Here is a 16,100-nt window from a genome sequence, read left to right as displayed (position 1 = left end):
AGCCACAGCTGTGCTCCACCAAAGCATTAGCATTTAGATTAAAGTGTGTTTGCAAGTTCTCTGGCAGAATGGTCCTTGGTTGCTGAATAACAATTTATCAAAGTACTTCCAAAGTCTCAGTGAATATCTCCAGAGAAACAGAAGAAGATCCAAGACACATTCATATGGATTTTTGGTTATTCAACTGACTCCTCATTCTCACTGCCTCTCTGGAAGTACACAGGAGTAAAGCCTGGTAGCTCTGAAGACGTTTTTATCATTTTCTAGCTCACAGACCTAGAAAATTGGTTTGCCAAGAGCAAGAACTCCAGGGCTACATCCAAGCCAGTCACCCATGGACTTGCAACAGCCACAGCTCCAGAGCTTCTACCAAAACCACTATAGTGCAAGCGTACCAGTATTATCTGCTCTCACTAAGACCATTCGTATTTTCAAGTTTCATTATTAATCTTTTTTAAAAGCATCAACGTTTGCCATAGATTGGAGCTGCTTCTCACTCCCCATCAGTCTAGAGTAGACTGATGTTTCATTAGGTCTCTAGCAAAGAGCAGAAAGGAATCTGAGATTTGAGCACAAAACCAACCTTCCTTCGATTTCAGATGGCAGCTCAGCTATTGGACTTGGGCTTCAGCCCACTTTAGTTGCCACCAAAGCAATTTTGTCCAACAGATCTTTGATGCCTTCTCCATGCCGCTTTAAAATGAGCGAACAGTGGCAGAGTTTGTGTTTTGAATAACTAAAGTTTATGACATCTCTTCATGCTGGCTAGAGCCCTAATTATTTCCCTTCTGCCTCTCTGAGTAACTCTATCTTCCCTTTACATTTCTGATACTTCAATATTTATTTTGGGCAGAGGTATACTGCACACATTTTCTTTTTCTTGACATGTCTCTTGTGATCTACCAGAAAAAAAACTACAATGGAAAAGGGATTTAATAGACTTATAAAGAGGGAGGGCATTTATATTTTCCAGTAATGTGAAAGTAACAGCCTAGATTAAAGGACTGGAATGACAAATAAACGTTGTCTCATCCAGGTGCATATGCCTGTCACCTTGCTGTCAGCTGCAGAGCTACCATTAATTCACTGAGAAAGGATTTATGGATTTGGGATCAGATCCTTTCTCAGTAAGTTTGCTCTGATGGTATTCCTGGCACAACCACGACCAAGAAATCCTGGAATTCTCTCAAGAACACCCAGTTTAATGAGATTTCCAGTCCCAGTTTCCATACCAGTAAAAATTCTCAAGAAATCCCCATAATTTACAACTAAGGCTTTTTAAGGCTTTCACTTTTGTATCTTTTGCAGAACATCTCTAGCCAACAACTGTGCCCTGTCTTTGCAATCCATCAAAATCACTGATCCTTCATCCTTGCACAGTCCTCTTGTACCTTGCCCTTAAAACGAGCACGAAGCACCTTGAACCTGCAGAATCCCAACAGCACAAACAGTAGAAGCTGGTTCCTCACTCTGTCCAATTCCTTTCTCAGCTCCTTCTCCAGCCATCCGATGCTCTGACAGAAGAGCTGCAGGGATACAGCCACGAGAGTTCCTGGGGATTCCCTGCTCCACCGTGGGAGGTACACACCCAGGCAGGAGGTGCAGAAGCAAGAAAGATGATCCCACGTGAATCACTATGAGGGATTTGTGCTAACATGTCGGGTTCTAGATTTAAGCACAGTTGAGAAGCCAGATTTCCTTCTGCTCTGGGACAAACCACATAGCTGGCATTACATTTGAGCTCAGTAACATCTTAATCACTGCAAGAAGCACAAATTTATCCCAGCTGAGTTGAGATCCTTGGACATTTTGCAATCTGTATCCTGTCTGCATTTTCACACTAGCATCCCCAGAAATCTCAGCGGTAGAGGAACACTGCCAATTTGGGGTTCTCCATATAGCCTCTTTAAGGTCTTCTTGCAGACAACACTGTTAGATCTGGTTGGGAGTTTTCTGAGGAGACGGTTTTGGGATGGAAAGTGATGAATTGTCTGGCATCCATATTTTGGTTTCAACACTCCTGTTATGAAATCTCGTTATATGGGACCTCTGCTGATCTCCTGAGAGCTTACAGGGTGGCCTGCAGATTTACTGCAAGTTCTTGCATGTTCTTCCCTCTAACCCCCAGCACATTTCACCCCAAGTTTAAGTCCATTCTGGTTCAGCAGAGTGTGTAAGTCCGGGTGTAAATCTTCATGATTATTTGCAGTTTCACAAAGAGAGTTTCCTGAATTACATCTACATTTTTACATTTCAAATTTTGAGGAGGAACACAGGGTATAGCCAAAATCTCTATATTTTAGGACAGCAGGGGCCAATATAGCTTTCTTTTCTTTGACAAGAGGCAGGCAAAATTAGACTTGCACAGTAGAACTTGGCATAGATGTAATAATAAATGTGATATGAAAACGTCAGCGACCCAGAAGAGCTGACATTAACGTATGTATTTCTTTAAATAAAAATCCTACTGTCTGCAGGCAAATTTGAAGGTTAGGACTTTGAGCTGAAACCCACTTCAGTGCAGCAATGATGAGTGGCCAGGAAGGACTCCCTGATGAGCACAACAAGGCCTCCATTGGACCAGAGGGAGTGCAGGGCTTGCCCAGCTTCCCTTAGTAGTTTAGGCTGTAACACCTAAGCTAAGAGCACATGAATCTTTCTTTCACTTGCTTTGTCTCTTACCTTTCTTGGTACACGTGAGAGCAGCCTCAAGATAGCTCTCACCACTGCAAATGCAGTTCTGTTTTTTTTATGAGTAACATCTTGGTATACAACAGGAGTTTGTCAGATCAGAAATACAGGAATCAGCCTTCACAATGGCACTTCCCCTTTCACAATAAGGTAGTGGAGTCAGGCTTATTTTGGCTTCTCCAATTCGGGCTCTTTCTGTGCTGACTTAAGCTTCAGGTTAAAAGAAAACATTCAGAGGCTTCCAAACCTCCATATGATACAAGATCAACGTACATAAAGTTCCGCTGGGCTTTTTTTAAAAGGCTACAGGCTGGATTTGCACTTGGAACAAGCTATTCCCCAGTGGAGCAACTCCTGATTTACAACCGAGTGTCTGAAAAGAGAATCAGACCCTGCCTGTTCAATGCAGACTTTCAAAAAATTCAATTACATGGGTTTGGTCAAAGTTAGCATGCGAGAATATTTTTAAAAGCAAAGCGATTCTTTACCTTGAAATCTATAGAAGTCCATACACAAAAAACAGACCAACATCACCATAGGTATCTGGATGCCCAAATAAACACAAGTGGAGGGAATTCTAGCATCTGCAAACCGTTAATTCACCCTTTTCTTCTTTTTTTGTAGGCTTGCCAAATTCAATCTCCCGGTCGCCAACTTCTTGGTCTGCTGAGACAACCGGAGAACTGCATCAGTGATGTCAGCAGCACCACTAATCAGTGCTGCACCAGGATGTCTCACCCTGGGGAGAAAGTCTCTTTATATCCCAGCCCACAAGTGTGCTATTATTTTTTTTTTTTCCCCTCCCTCCTCCTCCATTCTGCTGAGGATCCAAGAGGAAGAATAGAAATGGCAAAGAGCTGCATAACTTGTGGAAGGAGGAGGACCGTACCTCCGATGTGAGGCTGTTCATTCCCAAATGGCAAAACAGTGGGTGTAACTTTGAGCCCAGTCTGTACACAATACTGCACCAGCGGGGAGTGCAAAACAGCCATTTGCATATTCAACATCTGTAAATCCCCAGTCCTCAGCATGCAGCTGGATGTCAGCCTCAAGGCATTTCCTCTCTGAAAAAAGACTTTCAAGTATCATATGTGAACCTGGATGCCAGATCTCGTGGCAGGTGCTAATAGCTTTCACAAAGGCCCTCTCAGTGGTTCATGTTCAAGCTGTGTGTAGTATCTATGGCTTTGTTTCCCTTCCCAAACTACTGAAGGCAACTATGGTTTCCAGTAACAAAGGCTCCCACCTCCTGCCATCTTTCCTCCCATCCAAATTCCACAGCCATCTTCCATCTCAGTTATGGCCTCCATCTTTATTTAAATAAATAAATAAACAAAAAGGTAAACATTCAAGACAGTTACATCACCAGTAGCTGTCTTCACAGATTCTCTACAGTTTATGGAGAAAATTAAGCACATTTCAGTGGTGAATCAGACCAAATATGACCTCAGCCACCTTGGAAATATCTGTCACTCTCAACTACAGAAGGTGATGGGTGAATGTTTCTGCCTTTGTTATCTTCTATAACCACAATCAGATGTTCAGATGTGATGAAATTCCCATTGGAAATCCTCTCTGAGAAAGCTGGAGCAGAGGACTACGAACAGGTTCTGTATTCTCTCTGTGCTATCACACCCTTTAGAAAGAATTGGCATTTACCAGCATGTGAAAACACAGCCACAGCACTTGCAAATCACTTCCAAGTCCCAGATACCATTTAACATTCTGACCAGAGAGTCTCCAAAGCCTTCTGCAAGTGCTGTATGTAGCATTATTATTAACACTTTAGTTTAGGACAACCTGAGTCATTACTGATGATGCTGACTGAGAAAAATCTCAGCAGAACAGGGAAGAAATGCACCCTTTCTGAACAGAGAAATAAGAATCATCCTGCAGTAGGAACAAAAAGAGAATCAGACCCTGCCCAGCAGGATTATTCTGTTTTAATGGCAGCATGCAGACTTCTACAACAGAGCATCCCAGGAATATCAACCTAATCTCAGCCACCTATGCCTACAGCTGAACTACAGAGGCCCAGCTGTATCAGGTGGTGAGCCCTGGCAAAACACACCGACTTCACTGGGAGCCCTGGTCACCCACGTGGCCATGTCATTTCACTGCACTGCAGATGGAGGGGCTGCCCACAGCTGGAAGAATGCATCCTTCCCTCCACTGTAGCACTGAACCCCGTAGATGGCTCCATTCGCATCCTGTTGCGAGAGACACTATGGTGCTTATGTTTCAGCACAGAAAAAAATAACTTTTCTTTTAAATTTTAATTAACCATGAAAAACCATTCTAAAGCCTACCGACTTGGCTGCTAATAGGCTTGAACTGAAGCAGCATCTGAATTTCTGAAGCAGTAAATCCAGCCCTGAGTAACTAAACTGACAGCTCTCATAAAAGAAAGAAAGAAATGCAACTAAGTAAAACATCCTAAGGAAATTATCCTTCAAATTAACTGCAGACATAAATTTATCCATCTGTTATCATATGTGTTACTTGAAAATTATTTGCCCATAAAAATGAAATAAACCAGAGTGATTTTTTTCTTAAACATTGACTTCATGTGTATAGTCTTAGTTGCCAAAATATTAACTCTTTTTAACAGCCCGTGTGCTCTTGGCTACATCTCTGTTTCTTGACTGTAAATGGGCCTTTATTAATCACATGGATATGTCAGAGCTGAAGCTCTTCACTGTTACTATGGATCAATAACACCTAACAGTACATGATGGATTTTCAAAACAAAGAACAAGAACAAAATCTTTTGTTTTATTCAAGTACTCTATTTAACTGCTTCTATTCATTCAGAGAGAAAGATTAACAGGGCTGTTACCTGAAAAATATCATTTAACCACACCAACAATAAATGGGGTTTCTCTGCTAGAGTATAGTTAGTGTGAATACAAGCATGGCAAGATTTCCACATTAAGCCTGAATACGGTAAGCCCTGGCAGGAAAAGAATGAAGTGTATAGGAAGGAGCTAGAGTTGTGCCCCATTTTACCCAAATCCTGTATTTTTCTTGGAGGGGATGAAGAATTGAAAATTGAAAGAATAAATGGCCATTTTCATTTATGTGTTTTATAAAGAAATACATTGGAAGTTTGAGCAGTTCCAATGAATTTAACGTGTGAGTAATGCCACAGGAAGGTAAGAATGGGAATCTGTTGCTGTTTCTTATTTAAAAAAAGAAAAAAAAAATACTGAAAAAGCTTAATTTAGAATTAGAACTTCTGTTTTAGTATTTCTGAATGGAACAAAAAAACTTTTCAACATAATAAAAACGGTCCATTTCTCTTTGTGTTTCTAAAAATTGGTCTGATCTCAACTCACTTGGATGTTCCGACATGTCCCCGTCCCCCACCCACTGCTCCCTCAACCCGAGGCCCTCCATGATGGCCAGGCTGTTGATGGCCATGATGGCCACACTGCCCACGATGCAGCAGTACTCTCAGTTCTTGCTGCATAAAGGAAAAAGTAATAATAATAACCCGGAGAAGAAAGAAGGAATTAATTGTGTGAGAATGGCCTGCAGGGATGGAGGGCTTCAGCAAGGAAGACCAAAGGGATGCTAGAACAAAGCACCCAAAACAAAAAGCTTTCCTCAGCATCAATCCTGCTCTGGTTTTCAGTAAATCCTGTGGCATGCATCTGCCCTGTCCTGTTAAGAGTCAGAGCTGGCAGAAAGGAACCGTCCAGTGACAAAGGCTTCCACAACAAAGCCAAAAATGGGCAGCAAAAGAAGAAATGGGCCTTGATTTTTTACAAAGCAGCTTTCACACCTGAAGCTGCTCAGGTGCCCTGAGTAGATGCACTCAGCTACAGGTGAGGGGGTGAAAGCCCAAACCACCCATCCATAGCAATAGCTTTCTAAGGAGAGCCATCTATAATGAGTACCCATTTAATTGCATTTCTGTTACCAGTACACACAAATAGCTGCAGGGGTTAGAATCTTTCCACTCTAAGATCCTGCTGTAAGCCAAAGTCTGCAGCAGATGTAGGCACAGAGGAGGGTAAGAAGGCAACAGTGCCATCTATCCTCCAGGCTTCAGTAACTTCCTGCTAGGGGCTTCCCGAACTGGGAATTACATTAGAGCCACCACATTCTGTAATCTCTGATAATCCTAGCTCCATGATTTAGACAACTTTTTTTTTTTTTTTTTTTTTTTTAATTAATCCCTATCCAACTACGAACCACAGTGATGTGTTTTTCTACTGTAAAAAGTAAAATAAAATTGAGCAAAACTCCTCAAACCAAGTATGAGGAAAGCCTGAGATAAAATAGGCTTGGGAAAATGCAGTCTGGATATGCTCAAAGTATAAATACATAAAGATGCATCTATCTGTATTAAATCCTGCAGCCTTTAATCAAAATTCCCACCAAAGTGTGTAGTGAAAGGCAAGTCATTGCCAAACTTCATAGTGAGAGCCATGGGACAAGAAGCAAAGTTCTGTCAAAGATGAGAAATGGTTAGCAAAAGAAGGAAGACAGATCAGTTCTCAGCACAGAAATCTCAAATTGCCTTGAAGTCGGGGCATCCTGTAAAACCACTAAAGCTGCTCCTTAGCATTCTGCTGAAAAGGGGCCTGAGCAGTTTTTGTTTATGCTCTTATAACACAGAAACATTAACTTTGTTACAGAGGTAAAATAATTAACAGAGAAAGGACAGCTGCACATGCTGTTACAGAAGTGCTACACACATCTTTGTTCTGCAGACTACACGGAGAAAGTTAGAACATGCAGAAGGACACATCAGATGCTCCTTAATGATTCAGAAATAGTGGTATTTAGCTACATGTATAACTCACACACTTGCACAAGGTCCAGAGACATCCAGTTGAGAGAAATGCACCACCATGGCAGCAATATCACCCATGTAGAAAATACACAGAGGTCCCAAGGTCTGAAACCCCAGGGCAGGATTCCCAGCCCACAAACAAGTCCCTTACCATGGCAAGACTTGTGTTCCCCTAGCCTCACCCACTCTTGCAAATTCAAAAACCCTTCAAGTACATCCTATACTCGCTGCCACAAACACAACCACAACACAAACATAACATGAGAAATGAAGAGTTTCATTGGGAAAGGGAATGAATGCAGTGATGTGAGAAATGTTAACAGCTTCACGTTTCTACCAGGACAACCCAATGAAAAGCTCAGGAGCAATCAAATCACAACCTGTCTGAACAAGATTCATTTCCTACACAGTAGGTTTACGCAGACAAAAACCTTCCTGCTTTAAGGATAAATCCCCTAGAAAAAGCTCCCTACAACACCAGAAAGAGAATCTCGAAGCATTCAAATCATTTTACTTCCAACCAGAACATCCAAATAAAAGAGCACTTCACACCATACCTGCTCCGAAGGCAAAGAAGAAGCTCTTATCTGTGTTCTCCCGCAAAAGCGCCATCACTCTCTTGCCCATTCTCTCGTTCCTCTTGTAGATGAGCTCCTGCCTGAAGTAGCTGTCTATCTCCTGGGCTGTTACTTGCTCGTGGGGTGGGAGTGTAGTGTTGATGAAGTTTGGGACCTGCAATGGAGAGACTGAGGCTCAGCTGGCAGCACCTGGCTCTAACAGGCTCATTAAAAGGACAGCTGTAAACAGTTCAGTAATCTCAGAAACGTTGGAGGTTGTAATCCAGTCTTACTTAAACCACCTGTGCATCACTGAAAAAACTCACCACAGTACCGTGGGCTTGTTCTATAATCTTTAATTCTACAAAGAAAAGAAACAAATCACCCAACAAACAAAAACCTGGCCAACACATGCTTTATTTAGTGTAACTGGCACCTGGCTGTATCTGGGAAGGGTACAGCAGACTACAACTTTTACTAAACAGAGCATTTTGATTTTACTCTGTTCCTTAAGTAACCTGAGTTTTTAGGTGCCACACCCGAGCAATTTACCAGAACCTCTTCTCTGCAAGTCCAATCTTGTTTATTGGCTGATTCATGCCTGAACAGGCCCTGCAATGCATTCTCAACCAAGGTGGTCATGACCTTGAGTAAGGACTGCAAGATTTGGCTTGTATACGCTGCTTCTTAATAATCCAAACAGTTAAACAACTAGGAAAGGTCAGCAAATCCAAAACCAGGAAGATGTAAACATGATAAAACTCCTTACCTTTTTCTCAGCTTTAGATCTCACTAGAGAAGAACATGAACTCCACAACATAAAATCCCTGAAATATTCCTGATATTTTGGGGCAGAAAAAGGGAATTCCATACCTGCTGCTCCATCAGTCCCTTTTTTTGGAAGGAGTGATGTTCACGCACAAAGAAGGATGGTGAAAACCCAAAGGATAGTTAGGATTTTTGCAGTAAGGGGAGCAAGCCCATGAAAAAACTAAGACCGAAGCTGTAAGGGGCGGCCATGCCACAAGTCTTTGATTACTGGAACAGGTGAGCTGTTTTGATGCAGGAGCCTGCAGCGTGTTACAGTGGGCAGTGCTTGATGACTGCTCACAGGACCCCTCACCTTCGGTGATTTCCTCTGCCTTGCCACTGGAAAGCTGCTTAAGCTGCAAAACCCAAATTCAGATTTCCCAGTCCCCAGGTAAAAGTAAAGCTGCCAGGATTTCCAGCATTAATCTGAGTCAGCGGTAATGGTATTGCACACACAGCCCATGAGGGGAACATCCTTCAAGCAGCGTGATGAAATACTTGATGCAGTAGTGCTGTTGCTTTAATTCTTCCTCTGATTTTCCACTATACCAGATTCCTGAACTCATTTTCTTAAAACTTGCTTTTAGTCATCTTTTTTTCAGCTCACCTCTTACCCTCCCACTTAACTATATGATTTTACCACAGCAGTTTCTGCCTCTTCCCACATTCCTCACTCATATTGTCTCTCTAAAAGTTTTCAGCAAGTCTTACGGAGAGAACTCACTTTTATCTTTCCAGTGGTTCTCCTTAAGGCTTTTCCACTGCAGCCTCAGATGTGTCGGGAGCACAGGGCAGCTGAGGTTTCTCACCATGAGCTATTCAGAAGGACAGACTGAAGCCTTGCTGTGGGTTTGCACCAAAGGCTGTACCTGCTGGGTGAGCCAGAAACGGGCACAGCATCTCGTGATGCTCCCATATGGGCAGAGATAATGACAGCACACCATAACTGCACTAGCCTGTTGGGCTGCATGGTCCATGTGGATTTTCCAAATGCAATCTGTTTTGCCAAATCACCACACTTCTCCCAGCATGTTGCTCTTTAAGACTGGGGTGTATTTCCCTAAGTCACTCCTCCTACCAGGCTTTCCAGGCTGGCTTGGCTTCTTCAACGTGTCTTGCAGAGTCCTCAGAGCAAGAGAGTGCTTTGCACCTTGTTCTCATTTCAGCCCTTTGTGAACACTCAGCTAATAATAACAGCCCCATTAGGCCAGACCTACTGGAGACACCAGTTTCCTGTCACTAAACAAGGAAGCTGCCTTTAGCTGCTTTTGTCTTCCAAGGACCAGGAGCAGCCTGCTGGCACTGGAGGGGTAAAATACTGCTGGCTGCAATAGTGAAAGATGTAGGAGCATCCATTCCTGGTACAAAGCAGTGAGGTAGGAATAACAACACATGCAATGCTTCAGGGAAAGCACCATACAACTTATGAGAACAACCTGCTCCTACCCAAGGCAGGAGCAGCAGTGCTCATGGACAGAATGGCTCTGAGCAGCCCGTTTAGGGGACATCTCCATTGCATTGCAGGAGGTTTAGAGCCCAAGCACAGGGATTTTGTTCAGACCTTGACCAAAAGGGTCTTTGCCAAGAAGCCAAGCACCCTCCTTTGGCTCACGCAGCTCCATCACTTGCAGTGATGCACTGCACCTACATCCACACTCAATTCACAATTTGTTTCCCCCCTTTATCAAACCTAAAACAGAATGCACAAAATGCAGCCATTTCCTCACCTTTTTTTTCTTTTTTTTTTTCCCCCTCTCTTTTTCCTCTGTGGGAAAGAGTTTGCTAAGGACAGAGAGATAAATTTCAGACCAAGGACTGGATTTTGTCAGCGTTTCTCATACTTGTCCAAAGAACGAGATGAAAGGAGGCATTACCCTTATAGGCACATCACCAGCTACAGATCCCTCTGCACCTTGTGCATTCCTGTGTTTCTAATGACTGCTCAATCACTTGCAAAAAATACAGCGTGTGTGTATGTTTGCGTGTGTGTGTGTGGCAGAGGCTGGAAGATAAATGATGGAAGTAAGTACAGCCGTACACAGTAGTGCAACCACACTCTGAGCTACGACACTGGCCCCATTAATCAGCGCTGCTCCTCCCTGTATCGCAGCTCCTTTCCATGGTCGGTGACATACACCATGCGTGGCTTCAAGGAGGCAGCTGCTCCTGTTGATTTAAGAAACCCTTTGGATTCCTAACTACCAGACAGGGATCAGGAAGCCAAGAAACAGTTGCATGCAATTAGGAAGCTGTTAACCACAGTTGGGATTAAATGGGTTGGTTTTTTTTTTTTTTTGGAGGGGGGAAAAAAGAAAAGCTGTTGTATTGAAAGGATGGGCTAAAGAACACGCCAAGGGATGTTTCTTTCTTAGTCCATTTCATCAAATATTTTTGTTTTGATTCAGTGTAAAACATAATTTTTGTATTTATAATATTGTCATTTGTCAATGCCAAAATATTGGCATTTGTTATTTCAAACTGAGTGAGGGATGAAACGCGCTGTGCCAAGGGGCAGCACACTGACCACCTCTGTGATAGTAGCTGTCTATTGCTATTAGTATTCAAATGCATCACAGGATGCATGATGGGAGTGTTGAAAATCCTCACTTCTTATTTTGCTGTTCACTAAGAAAGCAGTAATGGGGTCAGCAAACAATCACACATCAACTGGGCTTTGCTTCCTTTCCAGTGGATGCACATTAAGAGAGATAAGGACAGGTTTTGTGTACAGTCTCCACAAGAAGATGTTTTTTGAGAACAATACTGTTTTTTTTGAGAAACCAATTCATGTAATGTACATACACCCATATTTCCCATGAAAACTCAGTAATATATTTCATGCAGAGGTATTTAAAAGAAAGAAGAATTTGTTTGATTGAATCAGCTGTAACTCTGCCTTTTTTCTATTCATATTTACCTGGCTCTATGGTTACTACAGTTAAGTACAGCTGGACTCTGAATCCAGTCATTAGGTGCCACTCTTGGTATCTTTAGGTATACTCTGCATTTCTTTGTCAAGTTTTTGAAGTGAGAGGACACAAGAACTAAACAAAGTCAAGACCCAAAACCACCCGTCCCCCCTGGTCTGTGTAATTTCATTTGAGTCAGCATCCCTGACGGAATATATGTGTGGGTAAAGCTCTGCACACGTTCCAAGCTCACAGTGCTGTGGGATGTGGGCCATAATTCTTCACTTTTGAAGTCAGTAGGAGCTTCAGGAAGAAGAAAGAGGAAGGGCTGTGGAGTGGTTATGACACCACCCTGAAAAAACTGTTCTGTTCTCATGGGCAATACAAATCTTTTGCATGATCACAAGCTTGTCATTTGGGTTTAGGCCTTCAAAGGAAACTCGGCACTTAACATGCACTAAATATCTTTGAAGCATTTGGCATTATTCCTCCTGTCTCTCAGAATCCCATCTGTAAAATGGGGACAGCAAGACCCTCTGACTTGAGAACAGATGTTATGTAGAAGTCACTGGCTGAATCTTGTAGGTGAGACCCCAAGGAAGATCCAAAGTCAAAGATGATGCTTAGCAGTAACCTCTCTTCCCACTGATAGTTTGTGGAAGGAGACTGGGATTCTGCAGCATAAGAAAGAGCTAACTCCACACTTCACCTTAGAAAAAAAACACATTGGCCATATCACAGGACCCATGTTACGCTGTCAGTTTTGTCTATAGAAAGAGGGAAAGAGGGAAGAAAAAAAAAAGGAAAGGAAAAAAAAAGAGAAAAGAAAAACATATCAGTGCAGAGTCTTTTTTATCATAGTTAGGGTGTACTGCAAAGGTCAGCTGAAACTTCATAAACACTGGAGGATATTTAAGATATTTTCTTGTTTATTAATTTTTTAATATTTGTACAAATTTTCAGGGCAAAGGCAAAATGCCAGAGCTGTGAATATCAATCTAAAAATAATTTTTTGGACACATCACATATTAGCACCACCAACTTTGGTAAACACTTTTTCTCCTGCTATGACCCTACTGGCTACAGTGGAACTGCTCTAAATTCAGTATGAAATCACAGTGCCACTGTTCCTACCACTATATGTTACATTTCTGACCATCTCCCATTCTCCAATAACTTTTTTTAGTCTCATTCTTTTCCTGTGATCCCAGCCTATTCCTGGAATGTGTTTAAATAATGACATTGTGTCATCAGAACATCACTGATATCAAAATAAATGGCTAACACTGCCTGTGTGGGCAAAGGTTTTCATACTCGATTCTGAGGGAGATGGACAGGAGGAAGCTCAGGCAAGGAGACGGGCAGCCATGGAAAATAGAGATTTCAGCAGCCCCATGTAGGAGCAGAATGGTTTCAAGCACACTGAGATGACCCATCCCCATATCAGCATAAGTCCATGCAGCCCATCGCACAGCACAGGACTGTGATTTCCCACTTTCGCAGTTAGGCACCAGTAGTACCCCAGACACCAAAGCCCGATGTGTAAACTTGATTTCTCTGAGCCACATCATCAGCAAACATTTACTCTCCTAAACTGTTCCTGACACAATCTTCCTCTGCTTTGGTCAATTATCTGCTCCTGAAACCCCTCACTCCCTGTATCCAGGGAGCTAATAGCTTAGGGCTTTCCAGCCTCATGTTAGGTGCAACATTAAAGCTCTGGAAAGCCACACATGGAGTACCATGCCTAGTCCTTGCAGGAAAATCACTTAATAATAATGCTTTGTGTCCCTCTCTCTTCCCATACAAATAGAGGAAATATGAGGAAACATCCTTGAAGTCATGGGAAGGCAGAGAGTTGTCCATCAGCTTCTTAGGTTCCACACAAAACTCATCCATCCTTCCCTGGCAGGACACAACTTCCATGCTAGTAATCCTTATCTGCACTCATTACATCAAACACAATATTTTTTATGTGATATTTATTATACATTATCTCATTAGCTGCCCAGTTTATGAGCTTTGTGGGCAAAGGCCAGAAGACAAGGAAGGGGCCACGCTTTGGAGGATTTCCCCTGTACCACACAGGCCACGAACTTTTACGTGGTCTAGAGAGCAGTGCACAAGATAAGAATCTCAAGAGCTGACAGCACCGCTTATGTGGGCTTCCAGCGAGTCAAAGCAGCATCCCAAAACCCGCTGTCTCCTCTGACAAATGGAACAGCCCTAAATTCACACCAGCACTTGTTGGGTCAGAGGCTGACATCTGAGCTCCAGTTATCACCCGTTTATGAAGGGAGGATACCTGCCTGTTAACCAGCCTTGACAGGGCATTGTGGTTTTTATTGCAATGCTGAAAAATACACTACTGTGGACTCAGAAGACACCTGTTCCTCTTTGATTTATGAATCCTTCTGGCATCTGGGAGAGCAATATCCACTTACTGCAGCCTCTGATGCAAAGAATTCAAATACTGCTGAGTGAATGGGCTGCAAGGATAAGCACTGCCATGAGGAGGACATGGAGTGACAAGCGCTGCTGCTGGCTGGGCTGGTTTCCTGCAGCACCTCCAAGTTTCCATCCCAATGGAGACCTTCAGGGCCAAGGAAAGGAGTGGGAGTTTGGTCAACGTGATTTAGCTCAAAGATGGCAATTGCCCAGAAGATGCACTTTGAGCTTAGTCTGTAGGACCGAAGCCAGGAGGGAGCTCTGCAAAATCGTGCAAGTTGCTATTAGCCCATCCTTCAATTCCTGCTACTTCTAGGTGACACTTTCTTTTTATTAAGCATCAAAATTTGAAGTCATGCATTAGGAGCATGATTAGACTTAGATTTTCATAAGTCCTATGTGTCCTTTCCCAGTGCAAACATCTACTCATGATGAGTGCTAAGAACACATTATATGTACTTCCAGCACTTTTTGGAGGATGGAGCTAGCATAGGTATGTCATTTTGTGGATTTTGCACTGCTAAAATGTGGTGGCTTTTTTTTTTCCAGAAGCATAGTCCAACACCAAACTAGCCACTACATTCCCAATCTGTGTGCATCCCATTTTATTCTCACCCATTGTGCAGAACGCCAAGCAGTTCTCAAGTGACAACTCTCTGCAGCCAGAGAGAGGCTTGGAAGTACTGAGAACAGGTCAAAGAGCAGTCACACTTCTCCCACCCACATCTCCCCACCCTCCTGCTGCCCGTGCTCCAGGAACCAGTCAGGAACTATTCTGAGGTTTGGTCTAGCTCAGCATTTCCACTACAGGAATGGATTTTCCAACGCACCCCTTGGCTTGGAGAGAGCCTGCAGTATCCCAGACCTCCTAAAGAAGGAAACAGAACTGAGAAACTGTGAGGAGAAGGGGCTGCAACCTCTCCCTCAGCAGAAAGTGTGGTCCTGCAGCTGAACAGAGAGGGGCTCCACAAACCCTAATTATGTTCTGGCTCAGATTCATTACTACTTGGACAAATTTGTGCACTTTTCATCAGCATTTCTGCTCAGTCCTCCCGAGTCCTACTCTTGCAGCCCTATTCTGCACAGCACCAGTTGCCTGGCTGCTGCACTTGTATTGCAGCTCATGCTGGCAAGTATTCTGTAGTTGGCCTACCTGATTACAAGCTACATCGGGTACCTCTTAGGATGGAAAGACAATTTGAGTGTAAAAACAAAGTTCTTGGAGTTTCAAATTAGCTAGCTCAGCTCCACAAGCCACTGGAGCATCTAAATCTATAAACAGAGGAAAATTACAAATAGAAAAAAAACTGGGAGGAAAAAAATAGCCTGAAAGTTAGTGAACTCTTTAAAGATAGCATATGATATTTAAAAAAATAAAATCTGTCGGTGAAAGAAATACTTCAGGAGTCATTGCTGGCATGACTGTAGGCTTGTAGGGTCAGCTACAACTCTTGAAGCCCTGGACATCCACATCCCTGCAGCCATCAGCCCCAAATTCTGCTGCACTTGCTGTTCTTCCAGGTGGCATCTGGCCTAAGGGCAGTCATGTGCCCTGCCTGGCCCCAAGTGCTGCTTTGGGGCATTTGGGTGGAAGGAGAGCACATTTCAAAGAAAATAGAAAGAAAAAAAAAAAGAGAACAGGAAAAAAAAAAGAGAGAGAAAGAAGAGAAAACAGAAAAGATGAAATAAAGGTGAAAAACAAGGAAAGAAAGAGAGAGAGAAAGAGAGAAAGAGAGAAAATGAGAAAATTAAAAAGAATGGGGAAAATGGGGGGGGAGGGGGGAAGGGAAGGAGAATAGCCACGGGGATGGCTTATGCACCTCACAAACAGCTTGGGGGGTTCTTATTCTTATTAAAAAAAATCCCTGAGAAGTCACGGCC

General features: G+C 42.9%; 1 protein-coding gene across 1 annotated transcript in view; it reads right to left on the bottom strand.

Moving 5' to 3' along the window:
• TRABD2B (TraB domain containing 2B) overlaps positions 1 to 16,100 on the bottom strand; it is a gene marked incomplete at both ends in the record, with an annotated part of 255,725 nt that overhangs the window by 93,446 nt on the left and 146,179 nt on the right. The window contains one exon of the mRNA XM_079535809.1: positions 8,053 to 8,227. Coding sequence (XP_079391935.1) covers positions 8,053 to 8,227 — 175 coding nt within the window. The remainder of the gene's footprint in view (positions 1 to 8,052; positions 8,228 to 16,100) is intronic.

This window comes from Tetrao urogallus, assembly GCF_951394365.1.
Source record: "Tetrao urogallus genome assembly, chromosome: 5".
Lineage (NCBI taxonomy): Eukaryota > Metazoa > Chordata > Aves > Galliformes > Phasianidae > Tetrao > Tetrao urogallus.
Note: the sequence above shows the minus strand (reverse complement) of the source record. Positions and strands in the feature narration are given on the sequence as shown.